The 22,500-nt window shown below is 33.4% G+C and overlaps 1 protein-coding gene across 2 annotated transcripts in view; it reads left to right on the top strand.

The window, feature by feature from the left end:
• LOC115218757 (putative protocadherin beta-18) overlaps nt 1-21,535 on the top strand; it is a 406,105-nt gene extending 384,570 nt beyond the window's left edge. For both annotated transcript variants that reach the window (XM_036508570.1, XM_029788671.2), the window contains one exon: nt 19,177-21,535. In XM_036508570.1, coding sequence (XP_036364463.1) covers nt 19,177-19,457 — 281 coding nt within the window. In that variant the 3' untranslated portion in view covers nt 19,458-21,535. The remainder of the gene's footprint in view (nt 1-19,176) is intronic.
• The last annotated feature ends 965 nt before the right edge of the window (nt 21,536-22,500 follow it).

The raw sequence follows: 22,500 nt of genomic DNA, 5'->3' as shown, positions 1-22,500 counted from the left end.
GTTAGCACACCGGGTGAAATGCGTAGCCGTATTTCGTCTGCCGTTACATTCTGAGTTCAAATTCCGCCGAGGTCGACTTTGCCTTTCATCCTTTCGGGATCGATAAATTAAGTACCAGTTATGCACTGGGTTCGATGTAATTGACTTAACCCGTTTGTCTGTTCTTGTTTGTCCCATCTGTGTTTAGCCCCTTGTGGGTAGTAAAGAAATAGGTATATATTTGAGGAAGATTTAACTGCTATTTCAAGCAGATGGAGCAGACATACAAAAGCTCTATCATTGGCTTGCCATAACGATATCTATTAGCCATAGAAATTGTACTTTATGTGTATGTTCTTTCTATAGTGATGCATAAATTTATAGACTACTAGCAGTATCGCCCGGCGTTGCTCAGGTTTGTAAGGGAAATAACTATAAAGCATTTTTAGAGAGTTATAACCAAAAAATAGCAAAAAAATGGAAAAAAATGATGGTAAATCTTTTTTTGAGAGTTAAAAAAGGATGGAGTTGCGTCCCCTAGACAGTTTGTGGTTCGTGTTTCTGATTCTCGACCCCATGTCGAATTTATCGATTTTTTTCAGAACTGGGGAAACTTTTCAAAATTTTCGCTGCGTTAGTTTTGAATTATGACATTGGGCTATGTGTGTGTCAAGTTTCATCAGAATCGGTTGAAAGCCGTGGTCAGGGTGAGGGTACAAGCAAACAGACACACAGAAACACGCACAGACAAACTGCCGTTTATATATAGAGAGATCTTAACATTGTGTCATTATGTTTTAAAGACTTCAATAATATCTTTGATTTTATTCCATAGTTAAATCTGTTCAAAGCCTAAAAATGTAGACTTGTTTCATTATGTTAAATATTTTGATTATGTCTTTCATTGTGTTCCATAGTTAAATTTGTTGAAATCATATCATACTCACTTGTTTCATTATGTTAAATATTTTGGTGATATCTTTGACTTTGTCCCATAGTGAAGCTTGTTGGCAGCATAACACCTAAAACTTGTTCCATCATATTAAATATTTTGCTTATGTCTAAGACTGTGTTCCTTAGTTAATTGGTTAACTGTGAAACACTCAAATACTTATTGTGACAAGCGCAATAATAACAATTATAAATATTTTAAGACGACCTGGACTGATTCAATAAGCATTTAATCAATATTGTTTGCTAAGGAAACTGTGTTGCACTGCTTGATTAAAAAGTGGCCAATAACAGATGCTACAATGGTAAAACTGTGACATTCTCAAGACTGGCTGAACCATTCTTCTATCATAACCACATATTTTTCCAACATCTTTTCTGCTCCTCTAGTAGTATATTACTGTTCTTTAGTCTCCAGGTGAATGACCAGCCTGTCATAAAACATAAACCTTTACATCCATACCCTACAACAGGATTGGTGCCCACTAGAAAGCAAAAGAATGTTGCCAAAGTGGCAGAAAAGATCTTGGAAGAGGATGTTTTATTGGGGTTAACACTTATGTACTGGGGGTGCTGCTGTGTTCTGTCTCTGAATGCAGGAGATGATATTCCATCAGGTGGTGAAAAAGCTCTGTTGGTGTTTTGACCTCATCCACCACAACATCAGAGCTGCCTGAGGCCACCTACCGATGTAGGTGGCAAAATTCTCACACAACAGCATGAGCTTTGTTGAGTCAGATGTTGTGACTCTGGGCCAGATGTTTCTACCATTCTCAATGCTTGTTCTTGCTGAAACACTCATCTTCCCCCTTGAGATAAATCTAATGGCTAGCTTTCTCAGCAGCTTCTGACAATTTTCTGGCAACATTTTTTTGTCTCCTTCGTAACTTGTCCATGACTCATGAACATTGAGTGAACCTTAGTTCCAACTAATCTTCTAACAACTATCTCTACAGGAAGACATAATGCTTCCCATCCATTCTTTTCAAAGAACTCACTGTATATTCTGTCTCTCCTGAGGAAAGCATCTTCAATGTTCACTTCCCAGGAAACTGTCAGCCCTACCATCTTTACCACCTTCTTGTCCATGCCTTATTGACAAGATCAGGTCTTTTGGCAGCAAAAGGTGGGAAACAATATTTACCATCAAGAGCAATGACATGTTACTAGCAGGGCAGAAATTATGCTGGAAGCAGAGGAAATAAACAGCTGTAAATGACAGATACTGATCAATGAAGGTGTTTACTAGAGAAGACAGCAAAAAGAAAAAAAAAAAATGTCTTTGGATTTATTTGAACTACTAGACTACAAACTTGGTAAATAATTTTTTTTTTTCATTTTAAATCCTCCTCCAGGAAATTTATATTTTAGGCCAGATTTTGAAGAAAACAATATTATTGTTAGAATATGACACTGGTATAATATCTTATAATATATGAAATTCTGCAGAATAGGTTAAGTCTTAGAATGGCAGTGTTCGTGGTGGAAATGCCAGTGGGAAGTGGATGTGTGTTGGGTGGAAATAGAATTGTGTAGTTGTGCATTCTTGATGGTATTGGTGGTGACAGTGGAGGTGGTAGTGTAATGATGATGGTGATGGCAGTGGTTGTTGCTTGGATTGATCCTTGTGGAAATGATGATGAGGAATAGAGATGATGGTGGAAAGAATGCATGAGGAATTGAAGCTGTATGGATTTGGTGATGAAAAATAGATTCTAGTTATTGACAGAGTTACACAAATGGAAAAAAGTTGAAGGCAAAACATCTGGTCTTCTTGAAAAAGGAAGGAGCCAGGGGTTCAATAAAGACTTGAGCAGCTGGAAAAAAAGCCTTTTTTTCTTATTGTTTATTTGAAAGAAAAGTAAGAGAGCTGTTTTCTTCGTGTTGGTTTTTTAAGTAGAATTTATTTGATAAGGCTGATTGGCTGAGGGATTGAGAAGTATTTAGAGGCACTATATTTGTGTGCATGTGTATGTATGCATATGTATATGTGTGTGTGAGCAATTATATATATATATATATATATACATATATATATATAAATTAGAAAAAAAGCACCCTTTATCAATTAAGTAAGGAATAATATTCCCTCAAATTATTATTATTTTATATATATATATATATATATATATATAAAATGATGTTCTTTGGAAAGCTTCTGGAATTGTCTCTCTTTAAAGGCAGCCAAAAAGTAAATATAGAAATAATTAAGTAAATTTAGAAAGATGCAGTTGCAGCTGCACATTCAATAAGCAGTTGTGTGCATGTGTGAACTTCTCTTTTGCTCATAAACATTTAAGCCTGCCTATGAACATATATATATATATATATGCATGTGCGTGTGTGTATACATGTATATATAAACACACGTGTTCATGTGTGTGTGAACACACATTTATATAGCTATATGTGTGTCTGCGTGCACATTTGCAGCAAATATTTCAATTTTGCAACACTACAACTTTCCTTACATTTATCAAACAAATACTTAGATTGGCAGATACATTCTATAGCTATCATTAAAAATGCAATGAAATAATATTAATGATTTTGATGATGATGATGATGATGATTTCTTTATTTTAATTACATGATAATATTTAGTAATTAATATTTTGTTGTCATTTGCACTAATGAGCTATAGACATCAGAATTTGGCTCAATAGAGTTGAAACGATAAATCATTGTCGTAGTCATCGTTGTCGACATCGTCGTTACCGCCATCACCACCACCCTCAACCACCACCCTCATCATCATCCTCATCGAGATCACCATCAACATTACTATCACCATCCCCCTCTGCCTCCTCCTCATTGTCATTACCATAACAACTCCGACCATCACATGAATCGCCATCACAATCATCATCATCATCTTCATTATCATCAACATCAGCATCATCCTAAACATACGTCTCCTCATCATCAACCTTACATCAACAATACCAACCACCACCACCATCATCATCATCATCATCAATGCCAGCAGCAACAGCCGCAGTACTGCTTTAACACCAATTCTTTCAGTTCTGACATGGGTTGAATGTGTCTGCCATGTAGCATATATCGCTACCTGTTTGCAATTCCTTTTCGTCATTTCATCAATCATCCAGAGTTATGTGTTTAGTCATACCATTCCTTTACATCTCCTCCTTGCTTCTTCCTTGACATTCTCTGCCCCCCACCCCGTCCATTCTCATCTATCAACACGTAGTCAATCATTCAGGAAGCATGACTATCTCATATATATATATATATTATATATATATATATATATATATATATATATATATATAATATATATATATATATTAAACACTATTAACTTTGTTAGTAAATTCTGTACCAAAACACCCAATTAAAACATATTTTCAATGCATTTATCTGATGTCTGTTGTTGCAACATGTGATAATATATATTTATGTTCTCTCATCTTTCAATAGCTTATCTGTCTGTTTGTCTATCTATCTATCTATCTATATTTATATATATTTGTATACATAACTGACGGCTTATGGCTCAGTGGTGAGAGCATCATGTTTACAATCGTGAAGTTGTAGGTTCGAGTCTCAGACCAGGCTGTATGGTGTTTTTGAGCAAGACACTTTATTTTACATTCTTCCAGTTCACTCTGTAAGATATAATTCTTATTTATTCACACTGTTTAGAATTAATCAAACATGGTCTTGTAGCTTAAAGATTGCAATAATGTGATTGTTTGTTTTTAGAATGACATTGTAGGATAGGAGTGAGAGGCAGGATATGGTTGGTTTGAACATAAAATAGTTAGAATATTTGGACTGGATATAGCCAGTTTAAATGCTAAAGTGCATGCAAACTTTAACCACCTCATCTTTTCCTTATGCGCATGAAGCCCAAGATTGCATTACTCAACATGTTCATTTATTTTTTAAATAAAGTAGGATGTGATTTGAGAGAGATTTGGTTGTTAGTTTTAGCATTTAAAAAACTGACATAGAGAGAGTCTCCCTCATTGCCCCATCAAATCTTTCCTGTTACTAGTAGTGGTAACAGCTCCTTAACCCTTTAGCATTCAGATTAGTCTGTCAAATGTAAAGCTTATGTATTCACACCATGTAAAATTAATCTTGCATCATTTCATGGCTTTGAGATTTCAATGATGTGATTGTTTATTTTTAAAATGACACAATAAGGTCGCTATGAATGACCATATCTGACTAGTTTGAACATAAAATAGGTAGAATATTTTGGCCGGTTTAAATGCTAAAGGGTTAAACTTCATCTGCTCCTTTCTTACTCTGGTTAATATCCTCTCAAGCTAGTAAACTGGTAGATTTGTTAAAGCATTAGAAAATATGCTTTTTAGTATTTGTTCCAGCTCTCCATGCTCTGACTTCATGTCCTACGTAGGCCAATTTTGCCTTTCTTCATTATGGGGTAAATAAAATATAAGATAATGCACTGCCTTACACAAGTGGATTGGTAGTTTTGTTAAAGCATTACACAAGAGGTCTGTTAATATTAATTCTGCTATTTTATGTTCCTGAGTTTTGGGGGAAGTTGACTTAACCTTTTTGTTACTATATTTCTGCTGTTGAAATAAATTACGTTTAATTCAAGAAATTTTGGAAATAACGAAGAATTTAGTAAAATAGCTTCGTTCTAATTAAGCAGGTGTTTTGAACATAAATTAACAAGAAACTTTGATGGTAGGTTTTTACTTAGTAACATTGCATTTTTACTTAGATCGGTTTTCACTCTTTACTCTTTTACTTGTTTCAATCATTTGACTGCGGCCATGCTGGAGCGCCGCCTTTAGTTGAGCAAATCGACCCCAGGACTTATTTGTTGTAAGCCTAGTACTTATTCCATTGGTCTCTTTTGCCGAACTGCTAAGTTACGAGGACATAAACACACCAGCATCAGTTGTCAAGCGATGTTGGGGGGACAAACACAGACACAAAAACATATACACACACACACACATATACCAAATCCACTCATAAGGCTTTGGTTGGCCCTAGGCTATAGTAGAAGACACTTTCTCAAGGTGCCACGCAGTGGGACTGAACCCAGAACCATGTGGATGGTAAGCAAGCTACTTATCACACAGCCACTCCTAGTGGTGTTTTCAAGGGAGTTGCTATGAAAAGTATCAGTTTTTGGCTAACTTGAGCAGAGTTCCATCTGCTGAAAGTATGCAAGGCACATCTCTGATTTGAAGACAGCTTCCTTCCTTACACAACTCTGAAACAATGCCCTGAAACAATGCTGGATTTTGGGTGCTAACCCTTCCCTCTCCAGCTTTGAAAAAATTTAAAAAATAAAAACCTTAACATCTGCTTCAGTCATTTAGGGAGCTAAAACAACTACATTTGACAAATTTATGGAGTATTATTTTTCATAAAACTAGCAACGGTACTGTATGATACATCTGTATCCCATATGAAGATATGCTTTTCTGTCAGGTTGCCAGGGATGGATATCCCACAGGAGAAATATAAAATATCAGGAATATGTGTAAATAATTGAAAATAAGATGAATAATACAAATAAAAGATAATGTAGGGAAAGAGTAATTTAGATAATGGTTGTTGTCATCACTAAAGTTGTAATTGCTATGAATTAGATTTTCATGGCTTACTAACATCAATTATAGTAGTCTCTAATTTATTATTAAGACAATATTGGGATATAGGTTTGCATGTATGTATATATATGCATGCATTCACACATCTATCTATCTATTTATTTATCTGTCTGTCTGTCTGTCTGTCTGTCTGTCTCTCTCTCTCTCTCTCTCTCTCTCTCTCTCTCTCTCTATATATATATATATATATATATATATATATATATATATATATATAATTATTATTTGAGGGAATATTATCCTAACTTACAGGGAAAAATTCAATTTAGAAATACTAAATCAAATTTTCTATTTTATATATATATATATACATATATATATATATATATATATGTATATATATAGTTGGAATTTACAAACAAAACAAAAAAAAAAGACGGAGATGGGTATGTAAACAACAAACAGATGTATTAGTTTAACACTCGGGAAGTAAGAAGGTCTTTTATGTTTCGAGCCTATGCTCTTCAACAGAAAGAAACACAGAAATAAACAGAGAGAGAAAATAATAAAAAAAGGTTTAGTGGCTAGCAGTCAATCATGGCGATGTGAGGATTGAGAGAAACAGTGTAAGAAAAAACATAAATATTATATAAAAGTATATATCATCTATATATATATATATGTACACATACTTACAGAAACATGCACACAAACATACCTATTCATATAACTGGTATGTATAACAAACCCTTCTGCATGCACACACATCTATGTATATAAATAATGGAGAGAAAGAAAGTGGGGAGATCTTAATTCATAATCTCCTTTTGGCTCTTTATGTATATTTATTGTGACTTCAGAAGTAGTTCCTCACTTCACTCTGTGTGTGTGTGCATACTAGCATACGTATTTCCATATATTGTACCAAAGTGAAGATTAACTCTGTCAAGCAAAACATATTTTTGCATGATTGTTCAGTAACAATTAAAAATATCAAGTTAAGAGCAACCAATTAGCTAACAATAAAATGATTTTCAGCTATGATGTCTAGTTACACAGGAATAAGATACTCAACGGTGTCAATACTCAGTCTCCTAGCAATATGATGCATACCATCGTGTAATAAAAGGTCTCATCAGTGGAATAGCGTAAAAACAAGGTTATAAACTGTGTATGATGGTTTCTACTTAAATTCTTCATACGGCATGTAAAAGACCAGAAATATCCATTACAGGCTTTTCTAACTATTTACAAAACAGTAAAGCAATATATATATATATATATATATACATGTATATGTATATATATATATATACACACATGTATATGTATATATACATACATGTATATGTATATATACATACATGTATATGTATATATACATACATGTATATGTATATATATATATATACATACATACATGTATATTTATATATATATATACATGTATATATATATATATATAAGTAGCTAGAAGTTGGGCTGTGGGGACATTCTGCTCTGGGTGGCCCCCCCTCTTTTGGGGGTGCTAGTTTGGGGTCTGCTCTGTAAGCCTGTATAGAGAGCAGGGGCAGTAGTTGTTTAGTAAATTCAAGTGATGTCCCTGATAGCACACTCTAAACACACCACTAATGCACCTATCCATGTGTGTGTGTGTTTCTAAGTAATTATGTGTAGAACATAAATAATTCATGGTGTGGCCAAATGGTTAAGAAGTTCACTTCACAACTATGAGATCATTGGTTCAATTCCTTTGCATGGCATCTTAAGCAAATGTCGTTTTTACTCTGGCTATACTTTGTGAATGAAACTGGATTGACAGAAACTGTTAAGAAGCCTGTTGGATGGAGTGTATCTTTAATTCGAAGGTACCCATTGTGTCATTAAGGGTACCAATATCCATGGAATCCTTTGCCACTTACATGCTAAATCAGTTGATCAAAATTTAGAATTATTATTGTCATCAACACCCTGGCTTTCACCACTGATCTGACTTAATCTCAGCCTCTTAAGTTGCACAAATTTGTCTTGCTCTCTTTTAACTCTTATACTCTATATTTATCCTGACAAACTTTACCAACTAAAAGAAAACAGAAAAACAAAGCATTCTATATGTCCTGTGTACAGTATGATATATATACTAATGCATGCTTTATTATACCTATATTTGCAGTCACCTTATTCACAAACCTTCCATTTTCCCTTACACAGCTATATACAAGTAAATACACACTCAAACAAAATCTATCTATCTATCTATCTATCTATCTATCTATCTATCTATCTATCTATCTATCTATCTATCTATCTATCTATCTATATACTTGCATGCATGCATACATACATACAAACAAACAAACAAACATACATACATACGAACAAATCATAAAGGACAATCTCTCAAATATGGGCTATGAAACTTTTATAAAAATTTCATTTGCTTTTTCACTGGTTTCAGCCAGTTGACTGTAGCTATTTGAAAATATTTATATTATGACCAAAAAAAAACAAAAAAAACACCCCTTCCCCTCCACCCCCAAAAAATCAATTTAAAATATGAAAATGAATTATGAAATGTAAGAGAAGAAAAAGAAACAGTAACATTTTTTTCATCAGATACCTTCAAAATATTAAAAAAAATTCTAGACTGCATTTAATATATATATATATGTGTGTGTGCATGTACATACACATGCCAATGTAGTGTGGTATTTTCTCAATATGTTGAAGGTGTCTGATAAACACATCATATATATATATATATATATACGATGTAAATTTTTAAAGCTCCATGCCAATCTGTTAAAGTACTGTACTTTAACCTAGAGATACAATGATACATGCATAAGATGTGGAAACAACCCATAGGAATATTTAAACATTCTCTTTTCCTTTTGTTACTGAGAAGCATTAAATGAATTATTATTATTATAATTATCATCATCATTATTATTATTATTATTACAATGCATTTTTTAAAGATTTTGTCATATCTGAAGTATACCCTAAATATTAATAATCTTTGCACCCTTTACCGTTTAAAAAAAATTTTGTCTCTTAGTATTATTGATCTAATACTAATACAGTGCATATCTTAATACCTGATATTTATATATATATCTACACACACTAGTGTATATATATATCTTGATATCTGATATATATATATATATATATATATATATATATATATCTGATATATTTGATTTTATATATCATAAAATATATTTTATATATTTTATATATATACATATACATATTTTTTTTTTGTTTTTATCTTTTCTACTGCTTTCTACTGCTTTATACACATGAATGTGTTGCGGGGAGTCACTGCACAATGGTTAAAATGTAAGAAGAAGCTTTTGAAATATGTGTGTGTTTTATTTGTCTGTCTGTTTGTTGTTGCTGCTGCTTCTGCTGTTGTTGCTCTTCTTATTCTTTTCTACTGCTTTTTAAACTTTGAAGATATCATAGAGATTGAAAACCTAGTAAGATCCTGTTGACTAAAGGAGTTGTTGTGGGCAGTATAAGATATGATATAAGATATTCTATACAATATATCTCATACAAGTATACTGTATAAGATATACTTATATGATATAGATGTTTCTTAACATTAAGCTATGTTTAGTGGTGAACTTGAAGTTAAGGAGCATTGTTAATGAAAAAAATCAGTTCGACATTCCATGATACCAATTTACTACAAAGTTGTGGGAGCCAGCAACATTAAGTACCTAAGACTTTTATTATAACAGCCTGACACTTTATATAAACTGCAAATGGTTCCGTATTAGTATGTACAAATTAGTGAAATATTATTTAATATTGTTAGGTAGAGTGGTATAATTTTTATTCAAAGATATATCACCGAGTACGAGATTTGTATTCCTGTATTTATCAAGGGATGAAGGGAAATGTCCACTAAAAGTGAAAAACATGGAGCATAGGGCAGCAATCTGTGCTGACAGACTTTGGTGAAGAGAATATATATATATATATATATTATATATATATATATACACCAAATAATAAGACAAATTAAATTCTTTAACACATCAATGTAAATTTTCTTCATCTTGTTGGAAAATCCCTTTTAGTGCTCAATTAAATATGTTCAAATATACGAAATATATATTCAGTATAGAGCAAAAGTCTAAGGTCCTGGTAAGGTGTGAAGTTACGGTATTTCTAGAGAAGCACTCAACCCTAATATATATATATGTATATATTTAAACACATGCACACACACAGAGTAATGCGAGATTGGGTGTTATCAGCCAATTTTACCTCATGTCTCTAATCAATAAACTTTTAACTCTCAAATAATGTAATTTATATAGGTCTAAGTAGATACAAAATATATGGTCCATAATTTCTTTAGCGCAAAATGTGGTAACTTAACTGTAGAATTAATAAGTGTGTTAGTAATATTGGTGTACTGAGTTGAATTTTGCCAGTACTGAGTATCAGAGTAAGTTATAACCTAGATATAGCCTAGCTTCATAGCCAAGAGGAAAAGTCATCTCTTCTATATCTTCAATGCTATGGAAATTGGAATTTAAGTATTAAATTCTTGTGATTTTTAACGCTAACAAAATATCCCTTAGCCGACATCGTTATAAACAATATCATCATCATCTTCAAAATAATTTCAGTTGTCTCTGTCACTATCATCTATCTTACCAAGTTATAACCACTGTCCATCTTCCATTTTGCCATTGTTGTGGTCATTGTCATCATAATCACCCTCGTCATGTTCATTGCCATCAATATTGTTTTGTCATCTTTATCGTTGTATTGTATAAGATAAAAATCCACATTTTGATAAAAAAAACAAAAAAAAAACTGTTGTGGACCTTCATTGCCAACAATGATAATAAGGTAAATCCAAAGGGAATTTAGAGGAGTTTTTAGTGAGTTTAGTTGCTGTCAGGAGCAGACAAAGGACCATCATTCAAAATGTCAATTTTTTCACACCTCATGGCGGCCAAATTTACTATTAACTTTCTTTAGATTTTGTATTGTTTGTCTCATCATTGTCATCGTCCAGTTGTACCTATTGTCTCATCATCATTGTCAACTTGTCTCTGTTATGTCATCATCCTCATTAGCAAATTGTGTCATCATCATCATCATCATCACAATGTATTGTTTGTCTCATCATTGTCATCGTCCAGTTGTACCTATTGTGTCATTATCACTATCACCTTAACTCCATTATGTCATCATCATCATCATTGTCACCTTGTATGTATTGTGTCCTTGTCACAGTGTATCCATCCTATCATCATCATCATTATCTCATCATAGTTACCTTATCCTCTTTGTCCCTCTCTAGTTATCTTACCATTCTTCTTATGATGTATCCATCTCATCGTCTTTATCATCATTGTCATAGCGTATCTATCTTGTTTTGTTCATAGTCTGATATCACATCAGTCTTTATCATCGTCATCGTTACATCATATCGTAGAGACATCATTTATTGCCTATCATCATCGTCATCATAACAGTAATAAAGTCATCAACCATCTTGCCCCTCATCATTTTCATTTAATTTTATAGTGATTATCATTAGTGTCGTTGACCATCAAGAATATCCACCCCAATATCCTTCAATCATTTTTCCATCTCTGCTTCTTCTACACTCTCTCAAACCATCTTCACACACACACACATTCTCTCTCCCATTTTCTACTCTCTCCTTTTACTACTCTCTCTCTTTCTTCCTCTCTCACCTTCTCTTCTAATGTGTCTTCATTCATCCTATGTACACGGACACTCTTTTTCTCCTTCTCTAAGTCCTTGCTGACACTCATATTTTCAGTCTTTTTATCCCTCATCAACTCTCAGAAGCTCTTTCATCCATTGTTAGTTAGCTCCCTCTCTCCTTTGCTTTCAAACTCTCTATCTATCTATCTATCTATCTAATCTATCTATCTATCTTTATAATCTATCTATCTATCTTTCTAATCTATCTATCTACCTATCTACCTATCTATCTATCTATCTGTCCCTCTACCTATCTATTTATCTATCTATCTGTCCCTCTATCTATCTATCTATCTATCTGTCCCTCTACCTATCTATCTATCTACTCGTCTATCTGTCTGTCTGTCTGTCTGTCTGTCTGTCTGTCTAAAATTCTTTCTTTCTCTTCATGTCCTCATTTCCCTCCAGCTCTATTACATTCATCATTTTCTTTTTCCTTCCATCTCTGGGTGCATTAGAGCCAGGAAGTGCACTGTTCCATAAATCAGTTGTCAGTCATGAAGTATGCATGAAGTGCAGCAAAAGTAAATGTGCAGAAAAGAGAAGAGAGTGAGAGATAGATAGAGTGTGTGTATGAGAGAGAGAGACAGAGAGAGTGGAAGGTAGAGCAAAAGTGAAAAAAGCTCCGGAAAGAGCTATTCATTTCATTTTTAGAATTTTAGTCTAAGAGTTTTAATGGCACTAATAGAAACAAGGATCCACTTAGGAGTACCACTTTTGCCTAATCCTCAGTTTTCTCATCTCTATCCACACCCACCACACATCATACATGAACAAATGTATATGTGTGTGTGTTTGTATATATATATATATAATATATAAATATATATATATATATATATATATATATATATATATATATATATATATATATGTATGTGTGTGTGTATAGATAGATAGATAGATACACAGACAGACAAGCAGATAGATATTCACACATGTGTATGCACATTATACATGTATAAAATATAGTATATACATATATAAATATACACACACACACAATATATATATATAGATACACACACATTCAGCATGTGTATCGTGCAATATATATCCCTATAGCATATAGTATTAATCAGCTGTTGTGTGTAATGGAATAGACAAGCATAAATGTAAGCTGTCACTGAATTAAGGTGATTAACCAAAGAGAAAAGACAAAGCATGTATAGTGTAAAATTCAGTTGTTTCATACACTAACATCCACTGTTAGCACTGTTCCAGATTGCAAGCACATTACAAACTCATTTTGCACGTGTGTGTGTGTGTGTGTGTGCATATCTATCTATCTATATATATATATATACAGATGTATATATAGATATATATATACATTCCCTCTCCCTCTCTCTCTGTATTTATATATATATAAATATATATATAAATACAGAGAGAGAGGGGGAGGGAATGTCAGACAGGTGTACATAGACACACATATATAATTATATACACATGCATATTTCCATCAAAACATATACAAGTATTCATGCATATGAATATATACATATATATATACATTATAAATATATATATATATATAGAGAGAGAGAGAGAGAGAAAGAGAGAGAGAGACATATACATATATATATATATATATATATACACAGACATATTTATAAATATATATATATATAGACATATACACACATATATACATAGATAGACATATACATATATACATACATATATATGTTTATATATATATACGTATGAGAGGGATGACCACTATGTGGACAACCCTTATGCTAGAAGTAGATCCGCTATGGTCTTACTACTAAGAAATGTTCTCAAGAAAAATTTAGCAAACAACCAAAATGTAATCGAGCAAGACAAAAGAAAAGCAATAAAAATATGGATTATATATGTGTGTGTGTGTGTGAAGGCACATAGCTTAGTGGTTAGGGCATTCAGCTCATGATCGTAAACCCAAATCACAAAGTCATTGTCTCCACTGCTGGCCCTTGAATTGATGAAAATGGCAATCTCCAAGATAATGCATAAACCATGAATGAGTACTGATCCGTTTTTAACAATCTTGATATGGCTGATCTGGATTGTGTCAGTGATGTTAATCCTCAACACACTATATTGAACATAACCTTTGGTACACCTGATGTCTTAGTGGCAATAAATGAAATTAAATACAATTCCCTGCTTGTGTTCTGAAGGTGTGCTGACACTAACTTGTATCTCCTCTTGCTAATCTGTGGAGGAACTCACTAGATACTGGTTATATTCCTGAGAACTTTCTGTCCCAGTTTTCAAAGAAAGAAACAAGTCCCTTGCAGTGAACTACTAGCCAATTTCGTTCACCTCTCATATCATTAAGGTATTTGAGAGGGTGGTGAGATCATGGATAACCTACTTTCTTGAAAGCAACAGAATGGTGAACAGCAGCCAATACAGATTCTGTAATGGAAAGAACTGACTAACGCAGCTCCTGCATCACCTTGATGACATTTTGAAAGCTTTGGGAGAGGGCTTAAATACTGATGTCACCTACCTTAATTTCAGCAGGCCTTTTACAGGGTGGATCATAAGATCCTCTTGAAAAAGCTATCCAACATTGGTGCCTCTGGAAAGTTAGTACAGGCAGAACACACACATTGTAGTTGAAGGAGTAAAATCAAGCCCAGCCAAAGTCAGTAGGAGTGTCCCACAAGGCACTGTGCTGAGCCCACTTCTTTTCATCATCTACATCAGTGACATTGCTGACTTCATCAAGCACAGTCACATAAGAATCTTTGCAGATGATTCCAAGATCCAAAAGGTCGTCAGTGAAGTGGGTGACTGGGCATGCCTTCAGTCAGATCTATTGGCTGTCATCCAATGGGCATAAAAGAATTATATGTTGCTAAACAAGGACACATTTGAGTTATCACACTTTGGGAAAGAGGATGCCCTGAAACTCCCATACTCCCTTCCTTCAGGTGAAACTCTCATGGCATCCAAAAATATCAGAGACTTGGGCCGCTCATATAAACAGCAAAATTGACATGGCCTACAGAATATGTTCCTGGATTCTCAGAACTTTCCAGTCAAGAGATACTCACACCATTATCTTCCTCTTTTCCATTTTTGCCCGACCCCACCTTGAATACTCTTGTCCACTGTAGTTTCCCCGCATGAAATAAAGTATCATGAAAATTGTAGCACCTCAAAGGTTAATTACAAGAAAAGATGGATGGCATGACAGGCCTTGACTATTGAGGTCGACTAGAAAAGCTCAAGCTTTTTTCTCTCCAATGCCACTACAACATCTGCATGATGTGGAAAATATTCCATCAGCATTGCTCAAATGATTTTGGTTGGTCACAAGTGGAATTCTTTTGCTCATTGATCAATTCAATCAGAGATGACCTGGAACTAAACAACAATAAGAGTAATATTTTCTGTCCATCGAACATGACTGAAAGAAGTCTTCTATTCCTATCTGTCTACCTGACATTCCATTACTGCAGCACCTGTTTTAGTATTACTGTGTTTTACTATTACTGATCATATAAGATTGCTGCCCAAAAGGCTCTGAGATTTTAACACTTTTTAATCTTATTTGATATCACACAATACTTCATGTTGCTGCAATCCACTCAGCTGTAAATGAGTGACCATGTGATATACTTGTTTCCTTGTTCCCTCTCATGATCTCGGTCACTTGTATGCCATAGGCCTGCCTGCCTGCCTAGCCAGTAGCATCATTTGAAAGCTACAACAATGCAAGGAAGTGCATTGTGACCAGCAGTGTATACCAACATTTGATCATCTGCTCAATATGATAACACACTCACACATTCAATATTGCTTTTCATGCGATGTGATACACCATAGCAGTATCAATGTTATCCCATTGTTTTGGAATATTACAAAATGAATCATATTGTAAAGAGCTGTACCTCATATATGTGTGTGTATATATATATATATATATATATATATATATATATATCTTCATGTTTCTCTATTTTTGTTCCTTTGTGTCTATATGTGTCGCAAGAATTAAGTGTTAGACTCAAAACCTCAACTAAATATCCAATCACTTGTAGAAGGACACAATACTCTTGACAACGATATGGATGCTACACTTCCAAATATTTTTTCTATATGCTTCCCGCTTCCCATAAATTGTTATTGCAGGTAGGAGAGTGTGGACTAATTTTGGGACATTAAAACTATAAGCCACATCTTTTTTATTGTGTGTGTGAGCATATTTCTATCTATATTATATTACCATCAGTCTAGTCTTCAATCACCTTTAGGTACTACATATATATAAAAAAAATCATATTCCTTCGGCTAGGATTGAACTCTAACCCTTTGTTTCTAACGCAGGGTTTCAACGCTCTTATCCACTCTGCTGCAGCCCCGTACGACAGGTACGTGTTAAACTTTATGATATTTAAAACTTATTTCAGTATCTCTTTCTACGAGACTGTGGCATGGCAGATGAGAAGACAGTTGATAAAACACTGCATTAAAAATGGAAGTTTCAAGTTCAGTTTAGGCATATATATATATTATATATATATATAGATATATACATATATGCATCATGGTAGAGTCATTGCAGATTCAAAATGTGCATAAACTGTTATATTCTCTTATATTACTATTTTCTAGTAATAAGGATAATAATAGTAATAATGCAATATATTAGATACAGAAAATCTTTCGTATTATATTTACGATCTGATCTCTGATATTCAACATTTCTGCATATCAAGGTACTTTTTATGACAAAAATGACTTTGACTCTACCACAAAACACTTGCTTAAGACCTGACACACAGATAGGTCAAATTTCATTTGTCGATCAAGCGCAGTCAAACAATGCTTATGCATGCACATGCATGCACACATATATAAACCAAAATTCGAACTCTGTAGTAGTTTGTATACTCCACTCCTATATCCAGTGCAGTACAAGGTGAGGTGTCAAACCATGGGAGAGGCTAGTGTGTGGAGTATGACCCATGTAATAATGGCATTAATAAAATCAGAAAACATAGAAGGTAGTTAACGCTTTACGAAAGCATACACATGTTTCCTCAGATTATTGCCAGAATACATAATTGTTTGTTGAAACCTTATATTCACTTCTTCAGTGTTTACTAATACTTAGTAATAAGACATGTATTCCAGAGTGTACACCACAATCAGCTTTTGTGAAATATATAAATATGCTTATACATTAGAATGCATATATATATATGTACACACACATATGCATTGACAAAACAACATATACATATCATATTATTATAAATATATATATATATATATATAAATATATATATATATGTGTTTGTTTTTATGTTCAGTTATAATAGAATTTATTTTATATTAATGTTAATCTGATAGGTTACTCTATACTTCTGTAGAGTACAAATTTATTATACTTATGCAAGAATGTGGTCGACTGTAACTTCATAGTTTTGCAGTCCAACAATGGGTTAGCTGATGAAACATTGATGTCAAAGTCAACAACATTCTTGTATGAGAACAATAAACACATGCACACACACATACACACATATACACACACACACATACAGAGTTACATATACTCATATATATGTGTGTGTGCTTACATGCATGTGTGTGAAGGTATTGGGTGTCAGCCTCATGATCATGAGATTGTTGTTTTGTTTCTTGGACCAGATAGAACATTGTGTCTTACCTGTGTCTGTGGGCAAGGTGTTTGTTTCATATCAGCCGAAAATGAGTACCACCTGACTGGTAGTGCAGACCTTTCTTCATCTCGCTACCACTGAGTCAATGGTGGTGGAAAGGCTTAGAGAGTGTCTATGTCTTCTTTAAATTACATAGATACCAAGAGTAATTAGCAAAAGTGTGGAACATGTAATCAAGTCATACTTACTTGCAAGTGCTGACTATGGTTTTATATATATATATATACATATGTATGGATATGCATGATAAATACAAGATGCAGTCTCTACTATTTGTTCCCTATACATATTTCCCCAATGTGGCTGTTTGCATCCTCAGCAGATCCAGAACAATTCTTCAGGGAAACACCTTTATTACATTATGTTGATACAGTCCACATGCCTCATATATATATATATAATATATATATATATATATATATATAGTATGTATTTGAACAATAATGCTTGAAGATTGTCACTGAATGGACTGAATGAAAACCAGTGTGGATAGGAACACAATATTTGAGTTTAATAGTTTGGTGTGCCTAAATTATGTTCACATTAACTCATTTTGAAAATATAGACCCACAGGTAAAAACTTACCAAACCAGAAAAATAAACTACTGCTTTCTTTTTCCCTTTTTATTATTCGGTAAAAGCTTTTGTTCAAAGGATGTCTTTTGGTTATTTTATTTGTATTGTATTTATTCAATTGTTTGTTTATTTGCTTATAAATGTATTTATTTTTGTTTATTTAAGTATTTTTTTTCCATCTCTTTTAAATCTTTCTCAATGTATGTTTTGTTGCATTCGTTTTATAAAGTGTCACATCTGGCTGAGTTGATAGTGTTTTGGATAAATGGACCAATTGCCGACAGGTGATATCCTGTCACATGCAATGTGCTGTTGTTGTCCATGACCAGAGACACTTAAACCACCCTGACCTCAGTCCACTTAGCTCTAAATATGCACCACAGACAGGCAGGTGGAGTTCTGCATAATTAGGTACTGCACTGTACTTAATCAATGATTATTTCATTAGTTCGTATTGTTTGCAGAGTTCCATTCTTCCTCAGGGAGGAAAATAAGCCCCATGGGCCAGTATCATGGTAGAAATGCTTACACTGCACACCTCATTTAACTAATTCTATCAGCACCACACTAAAATGGCCTCATTTGTAAATGAATGTACCTCATTAGAATTCTCTTTTTTTTTTTCTTTTGTCCAGGTATCATATCCTACCAACCGAAGGCAGTTCAAACTACAGATGGCAAAGCCTTATCAAAATCCCTCGGTAGATTTAAAGACCCTAGTGCCACCCCCAAACTTATCTACCAGTCCAATGTGGGGCAGGGCACACCTTGCACCGACATCATCGATCTAAAATCTATTCGAGTAGGTAGCAGTGGTTCCACTATACCATCGCAGCCTTGGAACCTACCGATGAGGAATAGTTTCACATCTTATGCCAAACCACTTCCAGCTCTACCCAAACTACCATATGCATAAAATATTACTACTACTAATAATAATATTGATGATAATACATAAAATTAATAATAATTATTACAATAATGAATGTTTTATTGGCCAGAAGCGTCAAGATATCAAGGGACTATGAGAAAGAAATGATAGTCATAATAAATAAACTTAATGACAAATTTTAAAATATAAATCTTAAAATTTTTTAAAAGCACAAAATGAAATAAAAGGAAGAAATAAACAAATAATGATAAGAAAAAATATCAGCAAAAGAAAAATGTGGTCTGCCAGTACCATTTTCCCAGAATGTTGTCCCTAAAAAGAGCCTTCCCACAAAAAATTAATTCAAATAACAAAAATGAATTTAAAAGGCAATGAAACAGAAGAATTTGAGATGAAAGCTTTTTTGTTACCAAACTAAACTAAACCAAGTTCTCACTGAACAAACTTGAACCAAAATGCTACTACATTTTTTTCCTTTTTTTTTTTTTTTTTTTTAAATCCCTTGCCCCATTACACTATACATGCTATTTTTCCACCCTGCTCTGCCAAAGAAATATAATCACTGATAATAAATTATAGTTTAAAATTTAAAAGCAAAAAAACAAATGCACATGCATAATGGCATTATCAACACTTGTTGCGCAGCAATGTTCCGAATTTTTTTTTTTTTTTTGAAGAAGAAAAAGAAGGAAAAGAAGGAAAAGAAGAGGGGAAAAATATTTTAAATGGCTGAAATAATATTCAAAGCTTAACCATATTTATATGTATGTGTTATCTTTTCATATTATTATCTATATTGGTATCATCATCATCATTATCATCGTTATCAATATAGTTTCTATGACAACAATAGCTTGAGATGGAAAGAATGCCAAAAGCTGGATGCTTCACTGCAACTGGCTCTAAACTTCGTTGATCTATATTCCACTCCTGCCACAATTGAAATTTGCCTTTCGACACCCCTCCTACCTGCCCACACTTCAAAACCAGTGAGATTAGTACCATTTATATACTGGAACCAATATATTACTGGTACTGGTTGGTTGCAGATGATGATTCTATCAGCTTTATTCTGCATCTTTGAAATATAAGTTAACCTTATATAAAGGAAATCTATAGCCTTCATAGAATGCCACTGGTTGGCTGGTTAAGTTCTTATTAAACTGAATTTGTAGCCCAAGTGTCGCCCAATCTTCAGGTCCCAGTTCATGATTAATGCCCTTATTAAAGAAAGGCATGAAAATCATAACTTTCCATTTATCTATTCCCTTTATAAATTACATATGGCATCCATTTCAAGCTATTATTATTATTATTATTATAAATTATTATTGTTGTTGTTGTTGTTGTCATCATCAACACCATCGTTATCAGCACCATCATCGCCTTCATATCATCCTCATTGCCTTCTTATCATCATCACCTCTCCCAATATTCATTGGTGCTATGCTATTGATATGCCATCTTTACAAGTTAGAAGCAGAATAATACTGATAATAATAATAACAATAATAATTTTGCTAATAATAATACTAATAATATTAATAATAGTATTGAAACAATAAAAGTGCGCAAAAAAGGAATTAAAATTTTTAAAAATGAAAGACAAGAGAATCCCTTGGTAAAAAAATGTAAAAAAAAGCAGAGAGAGAAGCGGAAAATGTGAAAGAGAAAAGGAAAATAGCCCTTTCCTCACCATTTAACATCTCCTAAACCAGTGAAACACAGATAGCAATGGTTCTAGTTCTTATAGCTCCTTTCCACAACCCATTATGCATAACTACGTAATAAAATTACATCTTTGAAACAGAATAAGTCTGCTTGATTGAGGCTGTCCTGAGAAGGAGGGTTTCACAATCAAAGCTTTAAAGCAGCAAAGTTGTAATGAATTTTGATGCAAGCCATTGCAACAATATGCAGGTGCAATGTTGATTTTCTGGAAGCTTCACTTACAGAAGCATTTCTGGCATTACTGATTTTTCTGAAACGGGGAGGATCACCTTTGTTAACACAATTTTAATCAAACAAATATTAGATTTATTCAAATGAATTACAGGTACTTATACATTAGTGTAAATGATACAAGCTTATTTTTACTGTACTGTAAGAGTTTAACCCTTCAGCATTCAGATTATACTGTAAGGGCAATGAGCTAACAGAATCGTTAGCATGCTGGACAAAATGCTTAGTGGCATTTTGTCCGTCTATACATTCTGAGTTCAAATTCTGCTGAGGTCAACAATATCTTTCATCATTTTGGAGTTAATGAAATAAGCACCAGTTGAGCACTGGGGTTTATATAATCAACTCATCCCCCTCCCCTCAGAATTATGGGCCTTGTGCCTATAGTAGCAAGGATGAATGCTGTCTTGTTCAAATAATCTAGTCTCATGGCCACAGGAATTAGAAGTTCCTGCTTGTAAATTATTGTGGATTACAAAATGTTCCAGACCACTGGTGTCCTCTCTGCATCTAAGCATGACTCACTGAGACAACCTTAACATACTTACGCAACCTGCTAGAAATAGCAACCAAATAACACTTTACTATCATCAATTAAAAAAGGAAAATGAATATAACAAGAACAGATCAAGCAATATAGTCTTAGATATATAAAAACACCCACCAAAACAAAATCCCATGGAAGGGTCTTGACTAGAATGTCTTTAATCTGCTTAATCAGGGCTGACCTGGGGCTCAACAAACAAAATAAAATAAAGCTTCACGACATATCTTTATCTCTATTCAGATAACTTTATTATACTTAAAGAATGTATAACAAATATTAGATGAATAAATGCAAAAATATGTACATATGTACGTATATATATATATATATATATATATATAAAAGGTTCATAATCTAATCATTGAACAAAAATTTATCAAAAATCTTGGTACCAGTTACATAGAATACCAAAATAACAAGTAGTGTACAATGTACTTCTCAAGATCCTTCCTATTTTGTCAAAGGAAAATCAGATTTATGTATTAAAAGATTAAATAGATTCTGAAAAATTTGTTGGATAATCAAACCCCTTGCAAGCATTTTCTCTAAAATATTTTA

The sequence above is a fragment of the Octopus sinensis genome, linkage group LG14, assembly GCF_006345805.1.
Source record: "Octopus sinensis linkage group LG14, ASM634580v1, whole genome shotgun sequence".
In the NCBI taxonomy this organism is placed as follows: Eukaryota; Metazoa; Mollusca; class Cephalopoda; order Octopoda; family Octopodidae; genus Octopus; species Octopus sinensis.
Note: the sequence above shows the minus strand (reverse complement) of the source record. Positions and strands in the feature narration are given on the sequence as shown.